This window comes from Saccostrea echinata, unplaced genomic scaffold (genome assembly GCF_033153115.1).
Source record: "Saccostrea echinata isolate AGI-Se365-2 ecotype Australia unplaced genomic scaffold, CSIRO_AGI_Sech_v1 ptg000025l, whole genome shotgun sequence".
Lineage (NCBI taxonomy): Eukaryota > Metazoa > Mollusca > Bivalvia > Ostreida > Ostreidae > Saccostrea > Saccostrea echinata.
The window spans coordinates 11,030,116-11,046,984 of NW_026889774.1; the positions used below are offsets into that span (position 1 = coordinate 11,030,116).

General features: G+C 34.6%; 1 protein-coding gene across 2 annotated transcripts in view; it reads left to right on the plus strand.

The window, feature by feature from the left end:
- Positions 1–16,869, plus strand: part of LOC133191983 (E3 ubiquitin-protein ligase HERC2-like) — a 63,387-nt gene that overhangs the window by 12,789 nt on the left and 33,729 nt on the right. For both annotated transcript variants that reach the window (XM_061327781.1, XM_061327782.1), the window contains exons 19-24: positions 12,785–12,970; positions 13,274–13,456; positions 13,573–13,664; positions 15,017–15,281; positions 15,394–15,631; positions 16,695–16,845. In XM_061327781.1, coding sequence (XP_061183765.1) covers positions 12,785–12,970; positions 13,274–13,456; positions 13,573–13,664; positions 15,017–15,281; positions 15,394–15,631; positions 16,695–16,845 — 1,115 coding nt within the window. The remainder of the gene's footprint in view (positions 1–12,784; positions 12,971–13,273; positions 13,457–13,572; positions 13,665–15,016; positions 15,282–15,393; positions 15,632–16,694; positions 16,846–16,869) is intronic.

Sequence of the window (16,869 nt, forward strand, 5' to 3'; positions counted from 1 at the left end):
TGGAGTGTTACTTGTGTATTTCTAAGTTACATTTTAAAAACCAATCTTCAGTGACTAAGTTGTAAACAAGCAATTATTCACACACAGATGATAAAGCTGAACTTCTTTACTTAATGGTAAATAAAATTTGACCGTTTTAATATCTAAACACAGTGATAGTCATCTAGTTGACTTTAGTCTTTTTGATTTTGCATTGAGATAAGTCTCTCAAACACCACAAATCACATCCTTATTTTATCACTTTTATGACCATCTCTACCTGTTTGACCTTGGCGTCATACTTCTGTATTCTACATTCAGCAACACTGTCAAACATGGTTTCTGAAATATCTTTTTACATGTACATGGTAGCTATTCCAGATTTCATGTCCTTGACTGGCCATCTGTTTGACTTACTTTTATTAGATTACAGTACATCATGTACATTTGCTTTAAGTAGTTACTCTTCAAAAGTATTCAATGGATTGAATATGCAAAATGTGATGGGTATTTCAAATCCATGGAACCTCTCTAGTGAGGATAATTTTCAGGAATTATGGTTTTAGGTGGGATTACCTCCTTATTGAAGATAATATGTGTCATTTTGCATTATTAGCAGACAGTCAAAGTAAATCTTGATTTGTTTTCACCTGAATATACAAGTAATTTTGTATTTGTTTTGAAAAAATTGTATTTAAGTCAGCAAGGATTTCTGAGATTTTCTTATAAAGTCATACAATACACTCGGATTAGATTGATCCATTAATCATGACTACAGAAAATGATGTCTCTCCATAACCAGCATAAACAAGATTCCCCTGATACATTTGTATCCAGACTCTATCCCCCACCTGTAACTGGTGGACAACAAGGTTGGAGGTTGACAGGTAATGTTCAAAGTCAGGGTTGTCCATCTGAGCCATGGCTCCTGTCTTCACTGAACCATTGATGACAAATGTTGTTCTGATTCTGTTAAATCTCTGTGACACTGCGGTACTAAATATGAAGTACAGTCCAGTCTTGGGGGCAGTAAAGACTCCTGTCTTGGGGTTGTATCCCCCTCCCACCTGGTATATGACTTGTGGGAATGTAATTGTCTCTGAAGGGGCAAAGGAACATTTATCATAGTATGCTACCCCAGCTGTGAAAGCAACTCCTGAAAGAAAAATGTATCGCAGATGAATGTAATTTTCAGTATAAGAGGACATATCGAATTGAAAATGTTTTATATGCAAAAAAATATGTACAAACACAAAAACTATATATAATTATCTTCCTGACAAATTTTCAAGATAAAATTCTGTGCTAACTTGTTCTAGCATCCAGCAGCTTGTGTATTGTGAAGCAAGAAATGTTGATTGTGAAGTATTTGCCACTTTTGATAGCATAATTCTTGTTTGCTTTATGCAACTTTGTTTTAGTTACATGTAGGAACATTAAATATCTTAAGAAAAAAGTACTCGTACTTGTTTTAAGCTCGGAAAGAATGTTGCTCAATTTGACAGTGTTGTTCTGCAGAGAGTGTCTTAAATGCTGTATTGTCATACTCTGTTGCTCTTCGTGTGTTTTCTGCTGTTGCTTGAGCTTGGAAAGTGTGTGGTTAAGCATGGTCATGTTGCTGTGTACATCCAGCAGAGAAAGTGATAAATATCTGTCTCGTAGTTTCAGGTCTGTGATGGTGGAAGACATGTTTTTCATCATTTTTTGTTCACTGTCTCTGACTGTCTGCTCTATTTCAAAGGTTAAGATGTTCTCTAATCTTATCATATCTTCCCCAGTAGACATATTTTGTTGTATCATTGTAAAAGAAGAGTTTAAAATGTTCACCTCTCTTTTCAAATTTATGTTTTCTTGTTGTAGAAAAGTAGATGTCGAATTCAGACTATCCAGTTGTTCTTTAAAGCTGATATGGAGTTGTGATGAAATAGATGAAGAATTTAAAATGTCTACTCTGTCTTTTAAGAGTTTGTTTTCACTTATTACAGCCTTTAGAGAATCCTCTAAGATGGTTATCTTTGTCTCGGCAGCTTGTAACTTCATCTCCACAGTTTGGTTCCATTGCTTTATTGTCTGAACTTCTCTCTCTAAAGTAGTCTGCTTTAGCTGAAGTAGTTGATTTTCCTGATTCACAGAGGTTAACTCTTTTATTACCAAATCCAGAACTGTTTCCAGATGAAGAAGTCGTTGATGGTCATTAGAGTCCAGTTGTCCACTAGAGGTGGACGGTGTGGCATTGTTTTTTGATCCATGGAATAACAAAGCGTTAATATTCAGAAATCCACACAGCAAAAACACGGCACAATTAATCCAGTTCATTCTTAGGATTGAGCTTCTTGACAACTGCTTTAAATTCTATCATTCATTTTGTCAGATAAAGATAATCTGTTGTTATCTCAATGATTTTATCAAAATCAGCAGGACCATAAACATTAAGCAACATTAGTAAATAAAGAAGATAATTTTAGCAAAAATTATGTGGAGTAGAAAAATGAAAAATTGCATAAAAATTGCCTATTTCTAGCATTTGATCTGTAATGAGTTTTCCATATTTAGTTTATCATCTGATGTCATCTTTGGGGATTTTGTTGTAAGTACAGTCAAACTCGTTTACATTGAAATTTAAGGGACCTTGAGATTTATTTCAGATTAATAGAATTTCATTATATCCATGTGCCATGAGTTACATATAAAATATAGATACGGTAAAAAAAAATATACGTGCGAGAATTTATTATTTTTTACATAATATTACATGCAGTGTTGTAGAAATATATGTGTCTCTATTTTTCAGAGAAGTCCTTAATTTTTTTATTGTTCTTTGTTGATTCCTGTTAAAAAATTATCAACTGAAGATGATTGACACACAAAAAAAGTTTGTCTTGAACATTGCCAGGTAGATAAAATTATTTGTCAGGTTCACATCTATAGCACAAGCCTGTCTCATCAGCACTGCAAACATATACTTCATATACGTCGATTCAAATCAAGGAGTTTATTTTTCAATTATAGCTTAATTACAGTGGAAATTTTTACTCCAGTACTTTCTCCGCATACCAATTTACACACGACACCCCTGCGTATTTAAGCCATGTCAGTCTTAATGCCATAGTTAGAAAATAAGAAAGACACCTACCAGTAATAAGTTCTGGTGAGAAATGCTCAATTGTTTTATTCATAAAGACATCATTATAATTTAAAAAATTTTTACAAGTCCACCAACATCGAATCACATGTGTGAAAAATTTACACTTGCTAGACTTCGTATATAATCAGTCACCTGTGTCCAGGCGTCGCAATCGGCAACTTTAATGCAACCGTTATCAAAACAACAAGCTTTGTGTTCAGAGGACCCAAATTCACTTCAAATTAACAGATTTTTTCAATTTAACCGATTTCAATCTAAACGGGTATTTATTACAAAGAAACTATACTAGTTTTTTTTAGGGGAAACCAAATTCATTTCAAACTAACCAATTTTTCAAATAAAGAAAGTTCAATGTAGTTAAGTTTGAGTGTATATTTTTATACTAAAAATGAAGAACACTTTCCTGTGCCGGAGGGGGAGGGGAGGGGAGCAAGATTTGCATGTGAGTATTTTTACTCATAGTGCAAAATTTAAATCTAGTCAGACTGCAAATTACGTTTTACATATGCATGAGTAAATTTATTCCTGGTGTATTTTTAGCCATTTATTTAACACAATCAATATTGAACAAAATACAATGAAAACAGAGTTTGGCGAATCTTATTTGTTTATTTGTTTTAATAGGTTAAGGTAGACCAACAAGTATATAATTATCCAAGCAAATGTGTTTAAAAAACGTTATAGAATCTCAGCAATGGATGAAATGGCCACCTATTACAGTGTAAATAGCACTGAGGGTGAGGATTTGAGTGACTGCTGGCCATGTTACACTGGTGGCCATTTATTTCAGTTAAAATATATTTAGGAAAAAATCATCGGGGGGAATTGAAAGTGGCCACAGGTCGTGGGTGGCCATTGATTCCAAGTACCGCTAGGACAGTTTTGACTGTACAATATTGTACTCCTCAGGTAGCTAAATCTTCGTATTGACCTCAAAAACAGAAATAATTGTATAACATTGCATCGGACCAAGCATCTTCGCTAGCCAAGGGTTTGTGATCTGCCACTCTCCTCACAAATCCTTAGCCTATCATGCTAGAAAAGTTGGGTTTGTTTACGTCACATGATCTTGAATCTTCCCTCATATGCACAGCTTGCGTCATTGACAGAAAAAAGCATTTTTAAAAAATCAAGTTTTTAAAGAATAATTAACAAGCATGTATTGAGTGATGTTTATTCGTAATTTAGGGTGCAAATCTATATTCCAGATTAGATTATGTGCTCATCAACTTTAAGTTGGATGACACATAACTATTTATAGAATGGTATGTTACTAATATCTTACAGTTCAAAGTTTACCTGAGTCAAAATACATCCTGAATGGAAATTTTGTCATTTACAATAGCACTCGCTAATTGGTCAAATGATATCAATAAACTCCAATCATAACTCAAGAAAAAAAATCCGAACTTTTGATAGCAGGATTTGCCAAGAGTTTGTGAGATAGCAGGATTTGCCAAGGGTTTGTGAGGAGAGTAGCAGATCAGAAACTATTGGCTAGTGAAGATGTGGACCAAGATATATCTATTGAACACTATTTTGCATGTATTTTCCCAATTTAAGTAAGCAACAAGGATTTCCGTTTATCAATACTTCATTGTCTTTGAATTTTTTTTTGTTATGGTAAATGGCTGGAACCCATTGTTTACCAGGTAAAAAAATGAAATCGATAAACTTAGTATTTGAAGCTCTGTAGTTTGTACTTAATAATTTTCTCAATGTCCAAAAAAAATTCTTAAGTAAAAAGACTCAGAAGCATACATGAAACAAATGAAGTGCATAGGCAAAACAAGAAAGTGTGTTCACAGAGATTGCTTATGACTTGGAATGTGTTTTGACCTTAACTCAAGGTCATTTGGGAAGGTCACTGGCAATGCAGTGTAAAATTCTTGTATAATCCATAACTTTCTAATGAAAAGAAACATCGGAATTTTATATTTCGTACAAAAGTTACATATGAACAAAGGGTATGTCTTGACCTTGCCTAAGGTCATATGGTCAAGATTATCGTCACTTAAAAAATGTAAAATTCTCTCCTGGCCATGTCTTGTAATGGAGAAACTTTGAAAGCTCATACCTGACACAAAGTTTGCTTATGACCTGAGAGTATGTTGTGATGTTGAACCAAGATCTTTCATGGAAGAAAATGCTTGACACAGGAGGGTGTTCTTGATCTTGACCCAAGGACATTTGTTCTAATTCAGGGTTACTTTCAGAATAATATATAACTCTCTAATAGAAAATTAGTGATAGCTGATACTTCACATGACGATTACTTTTGACCTGACTTTAAACAAAGGTAATTTTTGCAAATTCAAGGTCTTTATTAGAAAAATATAGAATTCCTGTCCAAGCCATATATTGTAATAGAGAAACATTGGACTAGTTCATTCTTAGCACAAGAATTTCTTCTGACCTGAGAATGTATTGAGACCTTGACCCAATGTCATTTGGTAAAGTTCAAGTTTACTGGCAGAAGAAAGAGTATAATCTGAGTCTGTTTATCATTAGTAATGGCCAGACTTGTGGACATTTATGTTAACAAACATTTCTTCTATTTAGCATGCAGTTGTTTAAATAATATTTAAGATAATAACATTCAGTATTGAATTTAGCAAGTATATTTGAATAAAATTTCAGCCCCTAGGCTGATCCATTGATCATGATTACAGAAAATGTTGAATCTAGATTATAAGAGTACAGGTGACCCCCATAATACACTTCTGTCCAGACCTGGTCCCCTGCTTTTAACCGGTAGGCAACAACGTTGGAGCCGGACATGTAAACCTGGAATTCAGTCGAATAATTAAACCAGGCGATTAGTCTAGCCTTTAGGTCACCATTGATCATGATTTTTGTAGTTAATTGTTGATGGTTGTCTGCTACCATGGTAGAGGATATGATGTAGAGTCCGGTCTTTGGGGCAGTAAACACGCCTGTTTTGGGGTTATATCCTCCTCCCACCTGGTATACGATTTCCGGGAATATAATCTTTTCTCCTATTGCAAATGTAGTGTTGTCACCACAGCACATTATTCCAGCCGTAAAAGCTACGTTGTGAGTAACACCTGAAGAAAAGGATAATCTGTGCAATTGTTTTTAGTTATTTTAGGTCACCTGAGTCACTTAGGTGACCTATTGCTATGATTTGTCTGTCATTGTCTGTCTCTCGTGGCATGTCCGTTGTAAATTTTTGAAATTTTCAGGTTCTTCTCAAGAACTGCCAAACCAATTTCAACCAATTTTGGCATATAGCATCAATGGGTGAAGGTGTACAAAAATTGTGTATTTCATAGTCCCTGCCTCCCTGGGGCCTGAGGGATTGGGGCTAAAAAATCAAAATTAGTGCTATCTTTAAAATCTTCTTCTTTGCTCCTGGACATCAAGCAGTCAAACTGTTGGCATGACTGTAATATTAGCAGTGAGCCCTCTACCAAAATTGTGAATTTCATGGCCCTAGGGTCAAGTGCTCTGAAGTTAGGGGTGGGGGGTGGGGGGTTGGGTAGGCTCTAATGATCATATAGTGAAAATGCACAAATTCTTTCAAAATCTTCTTCTCTTCCCCTGTATATCAAGCAGATAAACTCTATGTGCATGGTTATTATGAGCAAGGATGCCTCTTTCAGAATTGTGAAATTTGTGGCTCCAGGGTAAGGAGTTCTGGTGTTTGGGGGGGGGGGGGTCTACTGATTATATACTAATGAAAATGTATTATTTCTTTGAAAATCTTCTCTGATCCTGCATATTAAGCCAACAAACTAAATGTATAGTTATGATGAGCAAATGTTTTTAGAATTTATGATCATTTAAATTAGGGATGTCAAATCGGTCAATATTTGATAATCGGTTACTCGGGCGATTTTCTGATCGAGTACCCGGGTACTCGGAAAAAGTGGTATACATGTAAAAGTTTGATGATTTTATCGAGACCTGTTTATCCCATCAGTGTTTTCTTTCGTTTATAATGCATGTACATAAAGATCAAGCCCAACAAAAATGATTTTTTTGTACTTAATTTATATATCAAACAAAACACAAAAGACATGATCAATTAATACACCAATAATTACGTATACAAATGCTTTACAGTTCTTGTTTAGGAAGACAATTTGATCAACGGAAGAGAAGGAAGCAACTTTGTAATGATTAGACTAATGAAAGAGAATATCCTTGGGAATGGACATTGTCGTGATCGCGAGTCGTACATATATATTTTTTACATTTTTAATTTTTTTTCTTGATAACCCAGAAAGTTAAGAATGTTGATTTACAACTTGACCCGTTATGCATAAATTATCCCATGTTTTCAACTGCCGTTGATACCCAACAAACTAGACAGCAATTCCTTAAATACCCGGTATATGGTTGTTTCCCCCCGATAACGTTTATTTACTATACACAGCTGACTTTTAAAGTTTTTTAAATCTTGATTCCTCGGTTATTTTTAAATATTTCTTCACTTTTGAATCGGTAGCGATATTTCTATGTATATCCAATTTTGCTACTGTATGCTTATTAATTGATCTAAGGATAATTGATAGATCATAATTAAAAGATGTTCATTAAAAACAAATAATTAAAGCCATTTAAAAATTAGGGTCACTAGAGATGAGAACAGCTGTGTACAATGTCCAGAGATTGGTCACGGTAATTACTGTATACACATGTACACGGCCACAGGCGATAACGGGTATTAACTTGTGTAGGTGACGTTTATTACTGTATAGACATGGGCGATGAATATTCAAATTACATTTTTTGATAATTTTTTAATAAAAATATGCACTTTGAAATATGAGAAAAACAATGAAAAATATCAAGGTAGCATGCTCCTATAGTTCATAAATTTATCTCCATAATCTTATCCATTTTGCAGTACTACCTGACTTATTTACTTCCAAAAACGATCGCTTTTTTCCAAATCCGAATTTCCTCCATTTCTTTCTTTATGGTAAATACATATATGTAGATATCCCATTTTACGATCACTTAATCAATTAGAGGAAAAGTGTTAGGTGATTTTCAAAAAATATATTTCCAGTAATAAATGATTTAAGATGAAAAAAAAAAGATTTTCGGTTCAATTTAAATGAGCTAGTGCAATGACCAGAAAAAATTTTAAAGAATGACCTTAAGACCCTGACTTTTTCAATGATAAACTATTTTTCTTTCATTGTTAGTTTTTTTCCCTACATTTGAGCTAGTAACTTTTTACTTGGGGTAAGTGATTTTATTGCTGCTACTAGTCTGTTATCCACACAATGTCAAGGCTTTGTGATTTCGGAACTCCAGTTCCGAAATCACAAAGCCTTAACATTGTGAAGATGGTAGTCTGTGGGCTAGTGCTTGAATTTTTTAAATGGCACACCCCTGTATCCGTTAAGATTTCATATTGTATAAAACGACCTAAATTAATTCACAAGGTGTAAATTAGTTTTCTTTGAAATTATTCATATAATTCCTATGTTAATTATACTATGTGAAGAAAAAAAAAATGCTAGTGAAAGTTCAACATTGCTAGTAAATAAAAATTCCACTAGCTAAAATTTGCTAGCTAGTGGTCAAAAAAGTTAATTTCGATCCCTGGTTGACATCCCTAATTTAAATATTTGAAGAAGGTCAGTTGTGCATACATACCTGCTGGTGCAGCTCTGTTGTTCTGCAGGTGCAGAAGAGACTGTGTGACATCCTTGATCTTTGACTCTGTAAGTTTCTGTTGCTCTGCCTGTGTTAGTTGTTGCTGAAGTATGGAGCTTAGCTTTGTGGCCATTTTGTTTTTTACGTCCGAGAGTGAAAGGGATAAATTTTGCTCCTGGACTTTTAAATCATTTTTGATTGCAGACATGTTGTTCAACATTTCTTGTTCACCATCTTTGACTCTTCGAATAAATTTCTCAGTGAGTGTGCTTTCCAATCTTGTTGCATCAAGACTTGAGTGTATGAAGCTAGAATTCAGACTTTCCAGTTGGTCTTTCATGAAGGCATTTTGTTTTAATAAGAAAATGGATGTTGAATTGAGGCTGTGCAGTTTATCCATGGGTATGGTGTCTTGTGGTAAGAGAGGCAAGGTAGTGTTCAAACGATCAAGTTCAACTTTCATCATTTTGTTTTCTCTTTGCACAGTTCTAAGGGAATTCTCCAGGGAAGTTATCTTCATTTGGACTGTTTGGTTCCATTGTTGTAACTTCTGAATCTGCTGATCATGGACTTTTTGTTTGAGTTCAGCCATTTTCTGCTTTTGTTGAAGCAGTTGATTTTCTTGTTTGACGGCTGTCAGCTCTTTTATTGCTGATTCTAAAACTGATTCCAGATGAAGAAGCCGTTGTTGAACTTTAGAATCCACTTGTCCACTAGAGGTTGCTGTGGCAATGGTTTGTGTTCCATGGAAGAAGAAAGGACTTGTACTCAGAAATATCAAAAGAAATCCAAAACTGCTTGTAGTAGTGTGATGCATTTTGATGATTTGATTTAGACATGAAATGTTTGACTTTTATACACCTTGTTATCTTTAATCAAATACAGACATCTGTTTGTTTTCATTGATAGTTACCGCTCAGGATAATGTCTAAAAATAAAGGTTCATATAAGGTCAGAGAGGACTGCCTGATTTCATTGTTTTTGTAAAATTAGAAATTTCTGGGTCATTTTGACCCTCTACAAACAATTTGGGAGGGTTAAATTTTACAAATATGTGTGTTGTTGTGTCGGATCCATCATAGTATGATGAAATATTTTGTCAAGTTTTAGTTGCTCCTAGATTGCATCATCAGGTCATATTGTATTTCAAAAGCAGATAAAAAGTTCAACAGTTCTGATATGCAACTCTGGGTTTGTCCTTTCAGGCTGTCATTAAACAATTAAGAAGAATCATATAGGATAAAAATTTAAAAGAGTCTTTTATCACACTTTAAAAAAAAAGTTAGGGTTGTTCTTTTCATGAAATATTGCCATTTATCATTCAAAACTGTAACATGATCGATGATATTATGCTATGAACATCAAAATCCATATTGTTGACCTCTTCCAGCCACAGGGGGCAGAGCAAACTTGAACATGAATGCAAATGAAATAAAAATCATTTTGAAACAATGAACTATGCAGATGCATCATCATGTCTGCAGATATAAATAAAAAGTTCAGTTTAACATAAGAATATACATCATGTATATAGGGGGAAAAAAATTAAAATCTTATCAAGAATAGCAGGACCATAACTCCATTCATGTGCTGTCAACATAATCATCAAGGTCTGCAAATTTTACATATGCACAAATTTTGCACCCAAGTTTATTTTTGAAAGCAGGGTAAGCAAGATTTGCGTGTGAAAATTTTTACTATTAGTGCAAAATTTACACAGATGGACACAATTAGGTTCAATTAAAATAGAGTAAATTTACTCAAGATGTATTTTAAGCCATGTGAATCTGAAACAAAATCAACACACATTTGTATGAAATATGGAGATAACGAACAATATCCAAGCTCAAAGTCTATTAAAACAATACAAATTGGGAGCAGAGCAAACATGGACCTCCAAAAACAGAGGTGGGATCAGGTGCCATGGAGGAGTAAGCTGACCGGTCACACCCATCGTGTGCTCCTTGTCATGATCAATAAATTACAGAAAAATCTGTTGACAATTCAGTGTCTATATTGCCATTGTTTATAAGCATTGCATCATTTTCCTATATACAGTGTCCTTAAAAATTGCATCATGTTCCATATAACTCACTGTGTCATTAAGTTCAAATATTACTAGTCCCCTACCAATGAAACCAGAGGGGGCTATAGCAGTGATCTACTGTCATGAAGTTCAAATAGCATTTTAAGTAACATCTGAATAAAAATGGCAAGGAGAGGGGAACTGCAATGCAGAGTGATGGGAAAGTACATGGATCGAGTTAAAAAAGTCAAAAAACACCAAAACAAGTAATACATATCCTGTATACAGGGAAATTTTCACCCCTTTAGCCCTACTCACAGGTAGGCAAATTTAAAATGCAGCGAAATCATGAAATACAGTACAATTTCTTAAACAGAACTCTGATTGGGCGAATTTTAAACAAAGCAGAATCATTTCCAAGTGTAAAACGGGGCGAAAATAACCCTGTATACAGTACTGCTGTTGAAATGGATGGAAAAGGGTACAAAATAACAGCAGTTCAATGCAAGGTTTGCACACTTATGCACAGCTAGAGACAGTGCAAAGAGTGGAAAGGGAAGAAGGTCTTGCAAGTTCTTTAAACAGATAGATGAATAAATTGTAGGAACAAGAAATACTTATCACTTAAAACCTTATCAAACAAACGTGAAATTTTTGTACCTATTGATAAAAATTCCACAGAAAACTTGAAAATAAAGATGCTGGGGTTGTGGAAATAGAGTTGAAAGTTACCCTATGAAAGATAACCATTTAGAAGGTGCTGGAAGCAGAAGCAAAATGAAGGCAACAGACCATGACAACAATTAAAATAATTTGAACAAATGTACAGGAAAACCTGTCGAATCCAGCATACACTGGGAGACAAATTTTGTGTCGGAATAGATGAGGGTGTCGGATTGCACAGTGTAAAAAATGAAAAGAAAATAAAGGTCTGAATTTACAGAGAAACAAATTGCACAGGTGCCAGAATAGACAATTTATAGTGTATCAGTATATGTTTAAAGTTATACTAGTAAGAACACATAGAAACGTCTACCTTAATTCAATGTGCCTTGTGTAATGAGGTTATAGGTACATATGTATGGTCATATGTTGTATACCAATAAGCACTATAATAATTGAGTCATTTGAATATTTGAATTCTCAATTTTTTTTATTGTAAAAATATTAAAAAACATATAAAAAAAAAAAATATACACAGTCAATTAACCTCGTTATCTCAACCTCGAAGGAGAAAATATTTCAAGATAGCCGAGGATTCGAGATATCCAGGGTAAAATACTCAAGGAATATGTAGTTGGGACTTCAAAATGACTTATATCCATGGTATTCGAAATATCCGTTTCGAGATACCGAAGTTTAACTGTATACATATTTGGACATATATGTACTTTTTTGTGTGAAATAACGGTTACAATTCTAAAATAACACATTTCTCCAAAATCATTATAGGTTAGAATGGGACTGCAGTTATATTCTATAATCAAAGTTTTACACACACTATTCATAGATTTAAGAAAACAAAACAAGATATTAATTTTAAAAACATAACAATGTTAACTTGTACATTGTTTTGACATCAAACCTCAGTATACTGTTACTAGTAATTGAAACTTGAAATTCTTAAAACTTTGGATTCTGAGTTGTTGGCTATGAAAAGGGATTTCATATATATTTCAATTAATCATATTTCTATGGATAGAGAGGTGATTGGGGTGCATGTTTTGGCCAGTGGGCCTTCTTGTCTTGTTTGAACACACATGCGTGTGAGAGAGAAATTCATATCTAGTGTAAGAAATTATCTGGAACTATTTGGTGTTCCAACCCCTTTTCAAAGACTTGTTCAGGTGATGACTTGTTCAGGGTCATATTGGATCATATATATTCACAATTTTTTAAAAATGTTGTAAAAGAATTATTAGAGATTTGATCCAGTTCCATAATAAAAAAAAATTCTCTTTTTTTTTCATGAAGAATTAATTATTTCTCCTGTCCAGGTGTCCTGCTACCTGAGATGGTGACCTCCATGGTGTTGCTCCAGCTGAAGGCCCCTGGGGTCATTCAGTCCTCTCGGTCAGTGCCTGTGCTGGAGGAAATACTGGACATTCTGGACACCTACAACAAACTGGCCCCAGGACTAGACCGAGATGACAAGGAGGATCTAGCCTGGCCAGGGGTGTGGAGTAAGTTGACCTATAAAGAGGATTAATTTAGATAAGTGTTTTCAAGAAATTTAAAAGGATGAAAATATACCCACAACTGATCTTGTCTTCTACTCTTAACCCTGGTGGAGAGAGAGATGTCTTTTACTCAAAACTAGGGTGACAAGTAAAAGACAAGATGAGCTGTTGAAATCAGATACAATGGAAAATATGCCTCATACAGGATACAGAAATATCCAGCTGAAATGTATGAGAAAGAATGATACATTGAAAAAGAATGAATTTGTGATCAATTTAAGTAGTTTCTTTTTCCTGTCTGTTAAGGCTACACTTTGGAGAAATACACACAGAAATCAAGCGAGGACATAAATATCATTCGTCAACCTGACCTGGAGAATCAAAACAAAGATGGAGGATTATGGGTAGTGATCCATGGCAAAGTGTACGACATACAGGAATTTAAAGCCCAGGCTCCATGTGGGAGTGAGAAACTGCTTCAGTTTGCAGGTAATTTGCCCTGTCGAACAATAACATGTTCATTTTTACTTTAAAAAAAGTTCAATTATTTGGGTAGAATGACTGTATAAAGTATTTATTAAACTGTATTTCAAATGTGTTTTCAGCCGAAGATGCAACAGAAGCTTTTGAGTTGGAACATCATTCAGATGAAGCCAGAGAACTGATGAAGTCCTTCTATGTGGGACAGTACCTTGATGTAAGGGATTTAAGAGGGGAAAAAAATTTATTGAAGAGCATTCATTTTAGCTGCAATTATAATTTCTCAAAAGGGTGTATTCAAAGTTATTATAAGTCAGTTTGATGAAAAGGTCCTAACTACTACCCTAAATATTTCCGTAATTTTTCCCATTTTGAGATAGAGATGCTTATTATGGTAGTACATGTATTACACAATGCAAGACAATGCTCTACTAGGGTTGGGTGGTGTACTTCGACCACCGGGGTAATTTCGACCATTCATAAATACCAAAATATATTTTGTTTATAGCCTATTCTTGTGTACATACATCTATTTTATGCAGAAACAAAATGTATTTTTAAAGTATTGTGTCAATAATAATTTTATTTCCATGAGCGTAATTAAGTTAAGTTGAATATTAAAATATCCAAGAAGAGGCTTTGAATTACAGATGAGTATTTCACATATTTATTAGCCAATATATGAAATCTTTATTGCTGAAAATCTGTATAGAAAGTTAATTAATGGATATCCCTTACGTGACTTTTAACGGATATATTTTTGCAACTGAAATGCATGCCTTTTTGATTTCAAGTATTTATTTTTTACAAATTAAAATGCAAATAGGCTGAACAGAAATCAGCCGAAGTTACCCCTGCATGGGTACCGGTAACTTCGACCAATGAAAAATGACGCAATACAATCTGCTGCAATATGACTTTTACCAAAAAGAATTCCTGGCCATATAAAAAAAAAGTTAAGAAAAGTATTATGTATACGTATACACAGTAGAAACTAGTTCTACAACAGTGAAAACTAGTCTGTTCAGTTTACATGCAGATTAGATGTCTATGTGTGCATGTACATTCGTAGCAATCAGTAAAAAGCGTCGATAGGTGCATTCGGTGTCTACAAATTAGTCACATTTTGAGAATTGTCGTCTCTTTTTGTTAGTATTTTTACATCAGTCTTTTATGTTTTACAAAAGAATAATTTGAATTTATATATTTTTTTTGTTATATTAGGGGTGAGGCAAATTATTCCGTTTATATTGGCGCAGCAGTTGAAATTACCCAGTGCATGGTCAAAGTTACCCAACACACATACTGTATCTTGTAAATCGAACGTATTTATTTCTTATTATGACAAATAATACATATAAAAACAATGTAATCTGAATAAAAAAGGTTTTCCGAAGGAAATATGATCCATTAAAAGCTGTAGCATAACAGACTATGACATACTTGAACAAATCTTCAGTACAAAAATATCATCGGTTGAAATTGAACCATCATCCCCTACTTTGAAATAGCCATATATATAATACTCTGAAACTCTGATAAGAAGTCAAGGTTTTTCTTAATCAACAGCCAAAGAAAGACATTGTCCAAACTTCTGACACAAGCACTGCTTCGTCCCCACTGGCAGACACTCAACGAACCCTGGGGGTGCTTCTTGGCCTTCAGGCAGCGTACCAGGCCAGGGGAACGCCCTGGTCAGCTGAAGAAGAGGAGTATCATGACTGGCTGAAATCAGAGTTCTTTGCTGGGGGACTACAAGTTTTACAACCCAAAAATCAGTTTGAAGAGGAGAAGGGAGAGAGTAGAGGTTCTGCTTCTGGGGGAACAACTCCTGGTAAGAACAGTCTGAGGAATTATGGTTCCTTTGATGTGCAGGCTGTGTCATAGACATAATTATCTTACAAGTGTTTTTGTACAAATATCTATTCATCTTTCAAAAATCACAGGAGCCACACCCACTTCTGAGGTCAGACATGTGCCTGGCCTATCAGAGAAGGAGAAGCTGTTTGACAGACAGGCATCACAGGCTGATACATCCCGCCCCTTCCTAGCATCCTTGGCAGAGGGCCGTGTCCAAGACACTGCGGTCAAAACATTCCTATCTGTGATGGAGAAGTACCAGAAGCATCATCATCTGTTCGCACTGGAATTTCCTCTAGATCACCCCCTGGAGGAGGTCAGCAGGTACGTAGTAAAAGTTATTATACACTCTGCTTGAAAAATGGAAGTATATAGTGATGGAGGTGTCTGTCTGTATGTCCTTCCATCCATATATCTGTAACACTTGGGGTAGCCATACTTTATCTGCAACTTTAATTACACCACTGAATGCAATTTAATGAAACTTCACAAAATCATACATTTACATAATGGCATTGTGCAGATTTCATTTTATGTTTTGATCGGACACTTATTTGGGGTTTCACATTGCAAAACATAGATACTGCTATTCATTCTACAATATTGGGGTACCCATCTCTTATCCACAACTCCTCCTATAACATTGAACAAAATTTAATTTGACTTTCACAGAATCTTTATTGCAAAGTTCCGTTGTGCACCTTTTTATTTTATGTTGTGATTGGCCATATATTTGGAGTTTCTCATAGCAAAACATGGACTTTGCCATTATACTCAATAAAGAGGTATCTATTTTGTTAATACAACTCCCCGTAAAGCCCAGAATGAAATTCTTTGGAACTTTCACAGAATACCATTCACATACTGCCAAGAAATGCACTTTATCATTATACTCTTATGGGAGTTGGGAGTATCATTTTGTTAGCTCAGTGCTCACAGTACCTCTTGTTTTATTTTAGGAATCAGATTTGACATTCAGCACCAAGGAGAAACAACCCATTGCTCATTAAAATGTTTTTTTCTGTAATACCATACTGGACAAAATTTGAGTTCTATATGTGTTGGAAGAGTCGAAATTTTACAAGAATTTATATTAATATACTGTATTATAAATGTTAAGAGTCATCTCTCTTGGCAGAGGGTTCATTTATCCTTAATTACTAAAAGCTTACTTTGACACATGCACTGGGTGAAGATTATAGACTGGTCTCTGGGTGTAAACTTACAGATAAATACAAAAAATACAACTAAGAATCTCTAAATGTGTTCACAGGTCTTTAAAAAATGCTTAATTGTTACTAAATTTTATGGAAAGCCTTTTAACAAGGTGCAGTTAGGTATGAAAAGACATTTTCTGAGTCCATTTCTCATTCACTTTTATTTTCAGGATCCTTTTGGCAGTTCTTCTAAAGCACCATGACTTAGGACATGCAGCAATAGCAATAGTTGAACAAGAAGAGCACACCAAACATTCCATTCCAAAGTCAATATCTGAACTCTTCAAAGTGGTCAGCAAGACAAAGCGAAGTCTGATTCAGGTACAGAGGATTTTTAGCTCTTCT